The sequence below is a fragment of the Dipodomys spectabilis genome, unplaced genomic scaffold (genome assembly GCF_019054845.1).
Source record: "Dipodomys spectabilis isolate Male_0828 unplaced genomic scaffold, ASM1905484v1 ptg000504l, whole genome shotgun sequence".
Lineage (NCBI taxonomy): Eukaryota > Metazoa > Chordata > Mammalia > Rodentia > Heteromyidae > Dipodomys > Dipodomys spectabilis.
Genome location: NW_024871181.1, coordinates 2,132,206 through 2,145,951, shown reverse-complemented (window position 1 = coordinate 2,145,951; position 13,746 = coordinate 2,132,206). Strand labels below are relative to the sequence as shown.

At 46.9% G+C, this 13,746-nt stretch overlaps 1 protein-coding gene across 2 annotated transcripts in view; it reads right to left on the bottom strand.

Moving 5' to 3' along the window:
- Positions 1-205: 205 nt before the first annotated feature.
- Positions 206-13,746, bottom strand: part of Dnajc16 (DnaJ heat shock protein family (Hsp40) member C16) — a 28,567-nt gene continuing 15,026 nt past the window's right edge. For both annotated transcript variants that reach the window (XM_042669783.1, XM_042669784.1), the window contains 8 exons: positions 9,484-9,614; positions 8,054-8,237; positions 6,150-6,332; positions 5,945-6,021; positions 2,884-2,964; positions 2,492-2,590; positions 1,570-1,740; positions 206-823 (listed from right to left, as the gene is read on the bottom strand). In XM_042669783.1, coding sequence (XP_042525717.1) covers positions 427-823; positions 1,570-1,740; positions 2,492-2,590; positions 2,884-2,964; positions 5,945-6,021; positions 6,150-6,332; positions 8,054-8,237; positions 9,484-9,614 — 1,323 coding nt within the window. In that variant the 3' untranslated portion in view covers positions 206-426. The remainder of the gene's footprint in view (positions 824-1,569; positions 1,741-2,491; positions 2,591-2,883; positions 2,965-5,944; positions 6,022-6,149; positions 6,333-8,053; positions 8,238-9,483; positions 9,615-13,746) is intronic.

Below are 13,746 nucleotides of genomic sequence, written 5' to 3'. Positions count from 1 at the left end.
GAGGTACAGGCCAGGACCAGGCTGTGGCCTGGGGTGGGGGTGGAGGGTAAGGCCTATGATCCCACCTGACCTGTACTACAGGTAGGTCCTGCTCAGGGTCAGGCCCTCCACCATATGGGACAGGATGGGGCAGGAGGGGAGTGGGAGCCCGGGACAGGGCTGGCAGAGTGGAAGGAATGAGCAGTCTATTTTAAATAGTGTGGCATTCAGATGAGGACAGGGGAACCCAAAGGCAAGTGTTCTTATTTAGGGAATTCAAACCTGTCCTAGGTGAGGGCAGGGCAGAGGAAGAATCTTCTAGGCATTGTTCTGAAGAGTAATCCTAAATCTCTACTCTGTTCAGTGAGATAGCTTGAGTCCTGAAAATACCTGTTTCCTGGGGCATGTTAAAAATCAGAGGAGTTCGCATCTCTTTTAGAAATCGACTCAGTCTAGTTCTGGCCACGATGGGATATAAAACCTCTGTAAGGATCCTTCTAGCAGCCGCTCCATCCACAAGGACAGCTTGCTCAACTTGCCTTTGATGGGCTTGGACCCCACGCAGGAAGACTTCCCCCGAGACTCGCCCAGGTGGAGGGAGGAGTCCAGATCGCTGCTCACCCCCATGGCCTCTTCCTCTTCCATTGTTTTTTGGGGCTTGAAAAGGCAGAAATATTTCTTATGGCCGTTCAGAGCTAGTACATAACCTGTGTAGTCCCGCTCCATGAAATGCTTATCGTACTGGTTTGGGATGGGGGCTGCATCTTGAGCAAATTCCAGCAAGTACTCCAGCCATTCCCGATGTTTGTCCAGGCTCAGGAAGGAGAAGTGCAGGCAGCTGCTCCTGCAGGGGGGATACAAGGGGTCAGGGCCTGACACTTCTCATCAGGTGATCAATACTCCACATAGACAGGAAACAGCGGGGAAACAGGGAAAGGCTGTGTCAGTGGTGCCCAAGGACGTCTGTGTGTGTGCACGCGTGTGTGCGTGTCTGTGTGCGTGCGCACATGTGTGCATGCATGCAAGGTCTGGAATAGCCATATCACCCCTCTCCTGGGCAACACTCATGCACTAGAATCCTGTGAAACTCAGAGCACAGAAGTAGCAAAGCTCAGCCCTGTTAGAGGCTCAGACAGGGACATGATTTCAATCTCTTCAGTTCAGAACCAACAAAACATGAAAGTCAAAGGGGAAAAGAAGTCTTTCCCAGGAGCCAGGCACTGGTGGCTCATGACTGTAATCCTATCTCCTCAGGAGGCTGGTCTCTGAGGACCACAGTTCAAAGCCAGTCTGGGAAGGTATGTCCATGAGACTCTTATCTCCAATTAATTACTGTGGCTCAAGTGGCAGATCACCATCTTTGAGCTAAAAAGCTGAGGGACAGTACCCAGGCCGAGTTCAAGCCAGACACACACCCAAAGTCCCCCATGATGGCTTAGGTGTGGACTCTGGGAGAACTCAGTCAACATCTTGCTCCATGGAAGGTGCTGCGTGTCCAGAGAGGGTGCAAGGGTCTAGCAGCACCCCTCTCCCAAGTGGCCTCCTCCCTCCCCCTCCCTTTCTCACACCAGGGCACGTACGGGTACCTACCCAGTGAATGAGTAGACCTCGAAAGCAAATTTCTGCAGCAGGCTGTTCTTGGTGGAGGCCGACAGGATGAGGACCACGTTCATGTGGCCAGGCCTCAGGCGCACCAGGTTGCTGGTGTACGTCACATCTGTGAGTTCAGTGACCTCCACGAAGCCTTTCTTAGGAATCCTGCTGTGGAGAAATGTGAGGGAGGTAAGGATGACCACAGTGGGAAGGCAGAGGAAAGGGAGGGCAGGAGAGGTGGGGGTGGGGGGGGAACAAACAACACCTCTACTTTAGAGATGCTGTGTTCTGACCAGACTGGGAAAGTTACTTAACACTGTCTACCGCATTTGTAGTATGGGGTGCAAGATTCAATGGGGGACCCTGATTTGAAACAGCCTTTCTGATATGGTTTCCAGCGTGCAAGGCTGCTTTAGGACAAAATGAAGGAGGCATGGCCCCTCAGCCCGATTCTTTGTCTACTCAGTCCCTCACTGGGGCTGTGTGCGCTGACTCAAGAGCCATCTAGAGTCATGAGTTAGGACTCTTGCTTCTGGCTCATCCACCACCTCCCTCATGTGCTTTCCCTTTCCTGCCTTCACTAGTCAATTTGAGATCAAGAAACACGTGTCATGGATGTAAAAGATGAAATCCCAGGTCTGTTCACAACCTGTCCCATGAGGTCCAGGTCTAGAACCTTCTATTTGTGACCACATGTTGTCACAGTGGCATTTTTTACCCGTGACTTTTTACAAGTTTTGCATGGTGCATCATTCTAGATGCAGGATTTTTAAATTAGGGATGCTCAACCTGTATCTAGCTCTCACAGACAGGGGGAAGGCAGCTTCTATGCTGCCCACAGGCCCTGCTGTCAGGCTGTGCACGCTGGGCATCATGGCAGGGGCTGAGGGCAGCAGAGGGTGCTGTGTGTCAGGAAAACCTGCTGATGTCTTTGGTGAAGCTCGGCTCTGTCTTCCCGGTCTTCTCAGGGACTTCCTCTTTTTCTGGGGGCTGGGACTCCTGCTCCTCATTCGAGTCGCTGAGGAATGTAAAGAGGAGTATTTCAGAGAAAGAGGATGGAGCTGGTGGTGCCAGGGACTCACCCCTAAATCACAGATACCCATGACACTGAGATCTGACAATTATCGCTTGAAGCCAGCCTGGGGAGAAATGTCCAAAAGACTCTATCACTAATGAGCAAAAAGTTGGGCTGGAGGCATTGCTCAAATAGTAAGAGTACCAGCTAAGGAGCAAGAAAGCCAAGTTAGAGTGCAAGGTCTTAAAAAGGAGGAAAGGAAAGCATGAATGACTGTGAAGGTTTGAGGCACTTACCTGAAAGCCTGGACGATGACGGTGCCAAAGAGGATGAAGAGGGCCGAGAAGATGAGTGACAGCAGGGGCATCATCTCCCGCCTGGAACAAGCACACCGCTGCGTTAGCGCCTCAGGGGCTGGGAGTTAAGAAGCTTGTACATCGATAAACACTGCCCCCTAAACAGGCTACTTGGGATGGTGAAGGGGAGGCAGACTGTTTCCTTAGGGTTCTAACCACAGTCCTGATCCCAGAAGTCTAGTTTTGCATGTTGGCATTATCAGAGTGAGCTGCCCATGTGGTAAGAAGGGTCACAAGGCAGTTATGCTCTACTCATGGACCAACCTCCTGATGCTGGGGAAGCACTGAACAACATTCTGGTGAATGAACTCAGTTTCACTGATTTTCTTATTTGGGGCAGTATGGGGGATTGAACTCAGGGCCTAACGCTTGCTAGGCAAGTGTTCCTCCACTTGAGCCATCCTTCTAGCCCTTTTTTGGACAGTATCAGCCAGCACAGAATAGTGGAGCAGGGAACAGAGGGGTGAAAGTCAAGCTTTCAAAATTTCCTATATAGGGGCTGGGAAGGTGGCTCAGCAGTAAGGTGCTTGCCTTGCATGCATGAGGCCTTGGGTTTGATTCCTCAGTACCACATAAACAGAAAAATCCAGAAGTGGCGCTGTGGCTCAAGTGGTAGAACACTAACCTTGAGCTGAAAGAGCTGAGGGACAGCACCCAGGCCCAGATTTCAAGCCCCATGACCAAAAAAAAATCCTATATAATTGTTTTAGTTTATGTTATTCATCTTACTTTATGCCAGTACTGGGGCTTGGACTCTGGGCCTGGAATTTGCACTTGACTGTTTTACTCAAGGCTGGTGATCTACCACTTGAATCTCAGCTTCATTTATGGCTTTTAGCTGGAAATAAGTCTCTGTCACAGACTTTCCTGCCCGATCCTCAGATCTCAGCCTCCTGAGTAGATAGGATTACAAGCATGGGCCACTGAAGCCTAGCTCCTTCCTTCCTTCCCTCCCTTCCTTTTGTTTTGTTTTGTTTTTTTGGGTCTGGTCATGGGGCCTGAACTCTGGGCCTGGGTGCTGTCCCTCAGCTCTTCAGCTCAAGGCTAGCACTCTACCACTTGAGCCACAGCACCACTTCTGGTTTTTTTCTTTTTGCTTATGTGGTGCTGAGGAATCGAACCCAGGGCCTCTGGCATGCAAGGCATGCGCTCTACCACTGAGCAACCTTCCCAGCCCCCCCTCCCTTCCTTTTGTCGGTTGTGGGGCTTGAACACTGGGCCTGGGCACTGTCCCTTAGCTCAAGGCGAGTGCTGTACCACTTGAGCCACAGTGCCACTTCTGGTTTTCTGGTGGTTTATTGGAGATAAGAGCATTACAGACTTTCCTTCCCAGGCTGGTTTTGAACTGAGATCCTCAGATCTCAGCCTCTTGAGTAGCTGGGATTACAGGCATGAGCCACTGGTGCCTGGCCCAAGCTTTGCTTTCTAGAAGTCCACCTGGGGTACAGCTGGGGTACCCTTCCCCAACCTGCAGAAAGGAATAGTCATTGAATATAAAGCAATTCCTGCTACATGGGAGACACACAAAGATGACTATGGGCCAACCCTAGCCCTGGGTAAAAAAAAGTACAGGACTAAAGCTAGGTGCTGGTGGCTTACACCTGTGATCCTAGCTACTTAGGAAGCAGAGATCTGAGGATTATGGTTCAAAACCAGCCTAGGCAGGAATGTCTATGAGATTTTTTTCTTTTGTTGTGGAGCTTGAACTCAGGGCCTAGATGCTGTCCCTGAGCTCCTTTTGCTCAAGGCTAGCATTCTACCACTTTGAGCCACAGCTTCACTTCAGGTTTTCTGGTGGTTAATTGGAGATAAGAGTCTCATGGACTGGCGGGCGCCAGAGGCTCACGCCTGTAATCCTAGCTACTCAAGAGGCTGAGATCTGAGGGTCGCGGTTCAAAGCCAGCCCGGGCAGGAAAGTCCGTGAAACACTTTTTTTGTCAGTCATGGGGCCTGAACTCTGGGCCTAGGTGCCGTCCCTCAGGTCTTAGCTCAAGGCTGGCACTCTCCCACTTGATCCACAGTACCACTTCCAGCTTTTTCTGCTTATGTGGTGCTGAGGAATCGAACCCAGGGCCTCATGCATGCAAGGCAAGCGCTCTACTACTGAGCCACCTTCCCAGCCCCAGTCTGTGAAACTCTTATCTCCAATAAACTACCAGAAAACTGGAAGTGGCGCTGTAGCTCAAGTGGTAGAGTGCTAGCCTTGAGCTGAAGAACTGAGGGACAGCACTCAGGCCCAGAGTTCAAGCCACACGACCGACAAAAAAAAAAAAGAGTCTCATGGACTTTCCTTCCCAGGCTGGCTTTGATTCACAAATCTCCTATGAGATTCTTATCTCCAATTAACCAGCAGAAACCCAGAAGTGGAGCTGTGGCTCAAGCAATAGCCTGGTACCCTTTAGTGAAAAAGCCAAGGAGTGGTACCCAGACCCTGTAAGACTCAGAACTAGAGGTGGACAGTGGTGACTCATGCCTGTAACCTGGCTACTCAGGAGGCTGAGATCTGAGGATTGATATTTGAAGCCAGACCAGGCAGGAAAGTATGTGAGACTCTGATCTTCAATTAACCACCAGAAAACCAGAAGTGGTATGGTGGGTCCAGTGGTAGAGTGCTACCCTTGAGCTGAAGAGCTAAGGGACAGCGCCTAGGCCCAGAGTTTAAGCTCCATGACTGACCAAAAAAAAAAAAAAGGTCCAGAACTAGCACAAAAGAAAGAAGAAAAGTAAAAAGCATGAGACTGAAAAAATAATGTAAAGCAATAAGGACTAAAGGTGTGTTCCAAGTAGCAAACACTTGCCTACTAAGTGTGTGAGGCCCTGAATTCAAACTCTCTACTACAAAAAAAAAAAAAAAAAGTCCAATTAAATTACTGAAAGAGAGCAGCTGTTGGAAATGTACCATCATTTTCCCACTGACATCCACAGGATGGGCTCTTCCCAAAAGATAAATGAAAAGGCTGAAATCAACCCAGAAAGCAACCCTCGCTAGCTATCTTCCTACCAGTTGTTGTGAAACACGCTATCCCAGATGTCTTCGAGGTAGTCTGAGGCAGAGTAGAACCACCGCAAGAGGAACATCTGTCGGGAGAGAAAGCGAGATGGTCAGTCAGGACTGAATGCAGAGGGAGAGCTTCAGCCTGACACAGAGCTGTCAGCAGAGCCGGGCGGCCAGCCTCCCCTCCAAGATCTGAGGCCAGGATGCTCACAGGGGCAAGCTCATCCATCAACTCTGGAAGCACAGCCTCTGAGGACAGAAGGGCTGGATCTTTCCGCAGCTGGTCAAGGTAACCCAGAAGGACAAATCTGTCACTTTCACTCCCGGTCCAGGGGTCTTCCAGCGTTTTATACACCACCCTTCCAGCTGTGTTGCGCCTTTCTAATATAGACACCTGTGAGAACAGAAGAAAACCATCACAAATCTCAAAAGCAGCCAGGTGTGCTAGCACATACCTGTAAGCCTAGCAATTGACAGTTGGGAGGATCACAGGTTCAAGGCCAGCCTGGACTGCATAGGTAGACTGCTTCATAAAAATAAAAGCCCTCCAAAACCCAAAAACCAAAAGAGAAGTCTCAAAAGTGTGCTATAGCTGTTTAGAAATCAGCAATATGCTCAAATATAAATGTTAAGGAAACTAAAATATTTGCAGAGACTGAAATATTTTTTCTTTTTTAGGGGGCAGAACTGAGGTTTGAACTCAGGGCCTTGTGCTTGCTAGGCAGGTGCTCTACCACCTGAACCATATCCCCAACACTGAATGAAAAATTTCTGACAGAAGAAATTAACATTACTGTTTAATGAGATAGAGTCTCATTAAGTTGCTCAGTGTGGTGTTGAATTCCTAGGGTCAAGAGATCCTTTGGTCCCAACCTCTGAAAGCAATTACTTTTAAGGCCTTTTTTTTGGTCAGTCAAGGGGCCTGGGCACTGTCCCTGAGCTCTTCAGCTCAAGGCAAGTACTCCACCACTTGAGCCACAGCACCACTTTCGGTTTTCTGGTGGTTTATTGGAGATAAGAGTCTCACAGACTTTCTTGCCCGGGCTGGCTTTGAACCGCGATGCTCAGATCTCAGCATCCTGAGTAGCTAGGATTACAAGTGTGAGCCACAGGGGCCTAGCAAGGCCTTCCCCCACCCCCACCCCCAAAACACTTTGTTCTATAACTTCTGACTTAATGTGGATTTTTCAAGAAAGGAAGTCTTTGTGTTTTTTTGGTTGGGGTGCTTGAACTCTGGGCCTGGGCTCTGTCCCTCAGCTCTTCAGCTCAAATCAAGCACTCTACTACTTGAGCCACAGTGCCACTTCTGGTTTTCTGGTGGCTTATTGGAGATAAGAGTTTCACGGACTTTCCTGCTTGGACTGGCTTTGAACTGAAATCCTCAGATCTCAGCCTCCTGAGTAGTTAGGATTACAGGCGTGAGCCACCAGCGCCCGGCTTGAAACCTTTGTTTTATAGAGATTTTTCCATGATTTCCAAAATGACCTCAGAGACAGAAGAATTGTTTGCAGGGCTGATGATGGAGCCCAGGGCCTTGCTCTACACTGACCACATCCCTGACCCCAGAAAAGACTCATGATCCAAAAGGAGTGATGACAAAGCAGGGAAAAGAAGGAGATCCAGTAAGATGACATGGAAGAGGCACTAGGGGGTGGATTTCCAAAGCACGATCATTATCAGTGGCCTGAAGATCTGGAACAATCTGGCATCCATCTGGGACCTGCCAGAACTGATCTGACATAAGGTCCGCCAGGTGCTATGCCTCGTGCCTGTAATGCTAATCACAGGCTGAGGACTGAGGACTGTGGTTCAAAGCCAGACCCGGCAGACAAATCTGAGAGACTCTCATCTTGAACAAACGAGCAAAAAGGTGGAAGGGAGGTGTGGCTCAAGGAGTACAGGCCAGCCTTAAGTTAAAAACAAAGGGAAGAGAGCATAAGGTCCTGAGTTCAAGCCCTGGTACCAGCCCTCTCTGCAGAGGCCGCAATACATCTCTGGATGTGAAAGACGGCTGTCCTAGGAGGCTGCCAGAACACCTCTTCAAGCTTTCCAGATTAAATGGAACAGAGGGCCAGGTCTTGAAAAGAGCATAGCGTCAGGAGAATTAGGGCTCACCGCTGACTTCCCCTGAAATGCCTCGCTGTTGGGGAGCAGGGTGCTGGCGAATTCCTGCTGCCGGCCACTGTACACGTGCACAAATCTCACTGTGTCTTGTGTGTTTGCCAAGGCGAAGGACAGGAAGGCCTCAAAGGCTTTGCTCATCTTGGTGGCCTCTGCAGTCAGCAAGACCACACAGTACCTGCACAAGCAAAAGAGAGCAGGTTACACCCGATCTTGGGACAGGCCCAGGATGCAGAAGGCCAGTGGAGAGAAGAAGGGGAGACCCCTCCCGTTGTACAGACTGCCAGTGAAAGCTGTCATATATAGCGGACGGAAAGGAGACTCCCAACTCACCAGTGACCCTCTCCTTTTCCCGAACGCTGGTGTTCCCCCAAACCCAACTCCAGCTTGGCCTTTTTTTAAGGGGCTTTTTGTGTTACTGAAGGTCCATTTCCTTTGCGAGTCATATCAGGAGTTTTTTTTTTTTTTCTTATGTGGTGCTGGGGAATCGAACCCAGGGCCTCATGCATGCAAGGCAAGCGCTCTACCACTGAGCCACCTTCCCAGCCCCTGCGAGTCATATTGGAAGCTTAGTCATTCATTCATTCATCCATCCATCCAACCAAATACTTATCAAGTACTACTATATGCCAAAACTTACTCTACACACTTACTATATAAACCAGACTGCTTTCCTGCCCTTGTGGAAGTCAGTCTAGAGAAGAAGCTAGGTGTTAAATAAATAAATGGCTATCTCCTAATAGCTAACCACAGTGCTATGACAAAAAGAAGAGGAGAAAGAAGAGAGAGGCCAGTGTGGGTGGAAATCATATTTTGACAGACAGATTGGTCAGGGGAATGTTGAGCCGAGACCTGAATTAAATGAGTCACGAGAGCATAGACTGGCCTGAACGAGGCCCTTCAGAGATTACAGGTGTGTGCTGCTGGCGACTGCTGGTCCAGATATCTTTTATGTATGACATAGCCATAAGTTGAGAACCCCTAATCCATCAGTCTGAGAAGGTACAATAAATGTTTCCCTGTATTTCCAGGCTTTTCAGAGACTGTGTAATAATACTTTGTATTGAATATGTATGCCTTGATCTTTCAATTCCCCATTGTTATTTATCATGTCCTCAGTGATCTCCCTTTCCTGGATCCTCTGCAAGACTCGCAGAGGCTCAGCATGAGTGAAATGTTGTAGCAGGGATAGCTGTCACTCCAGGCTTTACCAACCAAGCCTTCTGGACTCTGAAGACTCTGATGATCTGCATCTCGATGGCCTCTCTAATGCCAGGCTTGATCATTCAACAATTTGGACCTATCTACCCCTAACCTCTCAGTCAGCCATTACTCAGTGGCTGAGGAACCAATTGGATCCCAGGGTGATGCTGAACTGTCCTGTAGGAGTAGGCCCTGTACTGGGCCAAGCTCCGTGTTCTTACTTCCTCTGTCGGTGAGAGCGCTTCACAGGGCAGAGTTCATGGAAGAGCTTCTGGCTGGTGAGACGGGCTGCCAATAAGTACTTGTTCTGGGTGATGAAGTCATCAATGACATGCTTCTTTAGCCCGCGCGCCTACGGGGAAACCAAGAAAAATCAAGAAGCTCTTGTCCCTCCACCATGTAGAAACAGCCCATGGGAATGCATTTTGCCTCCATTCTTACTAAAAATAATGACACATCAACCATATAGCCAAGTAAGGGAATGCTTGTACTTAATTAAATCAAAGCACTTACCTATACTTGGAAATTAAGAAACATATTTTGAATAAGCCACTGATCTAAGAAGTAGGTTTTCTAACATTGGATAGGTTTTTGATTCATTCACTCATCCAAACCCTGAGTACTTACCAGATAAATACTATTTATCAAGCTTTGAGATACAGAGGTAGTAGCGCTTGGAGGTTAATCTTAAAATAATATTGAGCTAAAATTCATATGGAACAACAAAAGACCTAGAATAGCCAAAACAATTCTAGGGGATAAAGACAATATGGGAGGGCTATCCATGCCGAACTTCAAACTCTACTACAGAGCTATAATAACAAAGACAGCATGGTACTGGCACAAAAACAGACCCGAAGACCAATGGAACAGAATAGAAGATCCAGAAATAAATCCACAGGCCTACAGCCAGCTGATATTCGACAAAGGAGCCAAAGACATACAATGGAAGAAACACAGCCTCTTCAACCGCTGGTGCTGGGAAAACTGGGCGGCCACATGCAGAAAACTAAAAGTGGACCCTAGCCTATCACCATGCACCAACATCAACTCAAAATAGATTAAAGACCTTAACATTAAACCTGAATCTCTGAAACTACTGCAGGACAGAGTAGGAGAAACACTTGAACTAATAGGCACAGGAAGGAACTTCCTGAACAGAGTCCCAGGGTCACAACAAGTTGGAGAGAGACTCGACAAATGGGACTACCTTAAAATAAAAAGCTTCTGCACAGCTAAATCTATCGCAACTAAGCTAGAAAGACAACCAACTAGTTGGGAAAAAATATTTACCAGCAATATATCAGACAAGGGGTTAACATCCTGTATATACAGGGAACTCAAGAAACTAATCCCTCCCAAACCTAACAAACCAATTACTAAATGGGCAAGGGAACTAAAGAGGGACTTCTCAAATGAAGAAATAAAAATGGCAAAGAAACACATGAGGAAATGTTCATCATCCCTGGTGGTGAAGGAAATGCAAATAAAGACAACCCTGAGATACCACCTTACCCCAGTCAGAATGTCCCACATCCACAAATCAGCCAACGACAAATGCTGGAGGGGATGTGGAGAAAGAAGAACCCTATTACACTGCTGGTGGGAATGTACACTTATACAACCACTTTGGAAAGCAGTCTGGAGGGTCCTTAGAAAGCTAAAGATTGACCTCCCTTACGACCCAGTCATACCACTTCTAGGCATCTACCCTGAACAACAGGAACCGATATACAAGGACACGTGCACCTCCATGTTTATTGCAGCACTGTTCACAATAGCTAGGATATGGAAACAACCCAGATGCCCCACCACAGATGAATGGATCCAAAAATTGTGGTATCTATACACAATGGAGTATTATGCAGCTATTAGAAATGACAAAATAATGGCATTTGCAGGGAAATGGATGGAGCTAGAAGGAATCATGTTGAGCGAGGTAAGCCAAGAGCGAAGAGACAAACGGTACATGGTCTCCCTGATAAGTGGATGCTAAATCCAAAATGTTAGGTGATACGACAAAACTAACAGGACTTAAGAAACAAAGAACTCCCACTCATCTGGTCGAACAACTACTAAATATCCCCACTACTAAACTACACAAATATGGTATATAACATGTGAACACTGTTATATATTACAGACTGTGATAGACAATTTGCTCCAGGAAGTTAAAATGAACTTGTGACTTTAAATGAGCATCATTATTCCACAATACTGTGAAATTCCAGAAATTATGTAATCACTTAATCACAATAAAAAAAAAAAAAAAAAAAGAACCTCGGGGAAGGTAGGGAGGAAAGGGATGGTAGGGGGAAAACAATGGAGGGGGTAACAATGTTCAAGAGGAAGTGTACTCATTACCTCACTCATGTAACTGTAACCCTCTGTATAGTATCTTTACAATAAAAAAATTAAAAAATAATATTAAGCTACATGAAGTTTTGGTCCCAGTTACTTGGGGGCTGAGGTGCCAGGACAGCTAGAGTCCAGGAATTCAATGCCTGATTGGATAAAATAGTGAGACTTTGTTCCGAAAAACAGCCACAATTAAAAATTAATTAGTAAAGCTGGGCACTGGTGGCTCACACCTGTAATCCTAGCTACTCAGGAGACTGAGGTCTGGGGATCATGGTTTGAAGCCAGACTGGTCAGGAAATGTGAGACTTTTATCTCCAATAAATCACAGAAAATGCCAGAAGTGGTGCTGTGGCTCAAGTGTTAAGAGTGCTAGCCTTAAGCAAAAGGAGCTCAGGGACAGTGCCCAGGCCCAGAGTTCAAGCCAAAGGACCAGAAAAAAAAAAGTAGTAAAATATAGTCAACAACAACAACAAACTAAGCATCCATGTCGAGTTAAAACAATACCAACAAAAAGCCCAAAAATATAAAGGTAAAAAGAAGAATTCACAAATCCAAATTTGGTTGTTTGAAAAGCCAAAAGAAATGGTATAAGAGGGGGAAAGGATGGGAAGGGATGGGAAGGAGAAACAAAGGAGGAGGTTATAATACTTGATAAGAAATGTACTCATTTGGGGCTGGGAAGGTGGCTCAATGGTGGAGCGCTTGCCTTGCATGCATGAGGCCCTGGGTTCGATTCCTCAGCACCACAGAAGCAAAAAAAGCCAGAAGTAGTGCTGTGGCTCAAGTGGTAGAGTGCTAGCCTTGAGCTGAAGAACTGAGGGAAAGCACCCAGGCCCAGAGTTCAGGCCCCACGACTGGCAAAAACAAAACAAAACAAGAAGCTCAAGTACAGTGCCCAGGCCCTAAGTTCAAGCCCCTAGACTAGCCAAAAAGAAAGAAAGAAAAAGAAATAGAAGAAACTATTATCATGGAATGGCTCGCAAATGTTGCAGAAGTTGGAAGAAAAAAAGTTACTTCAATTTGAAAAATTAGATAGGAGTAATTTCTAAAAAATATGTAAATCTGAAACAAAAGAAAAACTTGTTACAGTTACATAATGATAAAAGTAATCACAAAGTGTTTCCTTAAGACTCAAGTTTTCAGGCTGGGAATCTGGCTGAGTTCAAACCCCAGGACTGGCCAAAAAATAAAAATAAAAAAGATTCAGTTTTTGTCCAGGCTAGCCGACAGCGATTCTCATAGTTACAGTTCCCCTGTAGCTGGAGTGACACATATATACTGCCATGACCTGTGTATTGGTTGGGGTAGGATCTCATGAACTTTTTGCCTGAGCTGGCCTTGAACTTCAATCATCCTGATCTCCACTTCTCACATAGCTGGGGTGATAAGTCAAAGTCAATATTTAAAAATCAATTGCAGGGGGCTGGGAAGTTGGCTCAGTGGTAGAGTGTTTGCCTCACATGAATGAGGCCCTGGGTTTTAGCACCACATAAGCAGAGAAAAAATGCTGGAAGTGGCACTGTGGCTCAAGTGATAGGGCGCTAGCCTTAAGTTGAAAAGCTGAGGGACAGCACCCAGGCCCAGAGTTCAGGCCCCACGACCGGACACCCCCCCCCAAAAAAAAAAAAAAAGAGCATTTCTTAAATTTTCTGTTGGGTAAAGTAATGCAACTGATTTTTTTTTTCTCTCAAGGCTAGCATGCTACCACTTGAGCCATAGTCCACTTCCAGATTTCTGTGTTTATGTGTACTGAAGAATCAAACCAAGGCTTCATGCATGCTAGGCAAGCACTCTACCACTAAGCCACATTCCCAGCCCTGCAATTGATTTTTTTTTTTTTGTCGGTCGTGGGGCCTGAACTCTGGGCCTGGGTGCTGTCCCTCAGCTCTTCAGCTCAAGGCTAGCGCTCTACCACTTGAGCCACAGCGCCACTTCCAGCTTTTTTCTTTTTGTTTATGTGGTGCTGAGGAATCGAACCCAGGGCCTCATGCATGCAAGGCAAGCGCTCTACCACTGAACCGCCTTCCCAGCCCCAAGATGATGTTCTTTTTAACAGTATAAAAAGATGAGGTTCCTAGAAATAGGCTGATAAAATATAATTTAATCATATCAATATGGAAGTA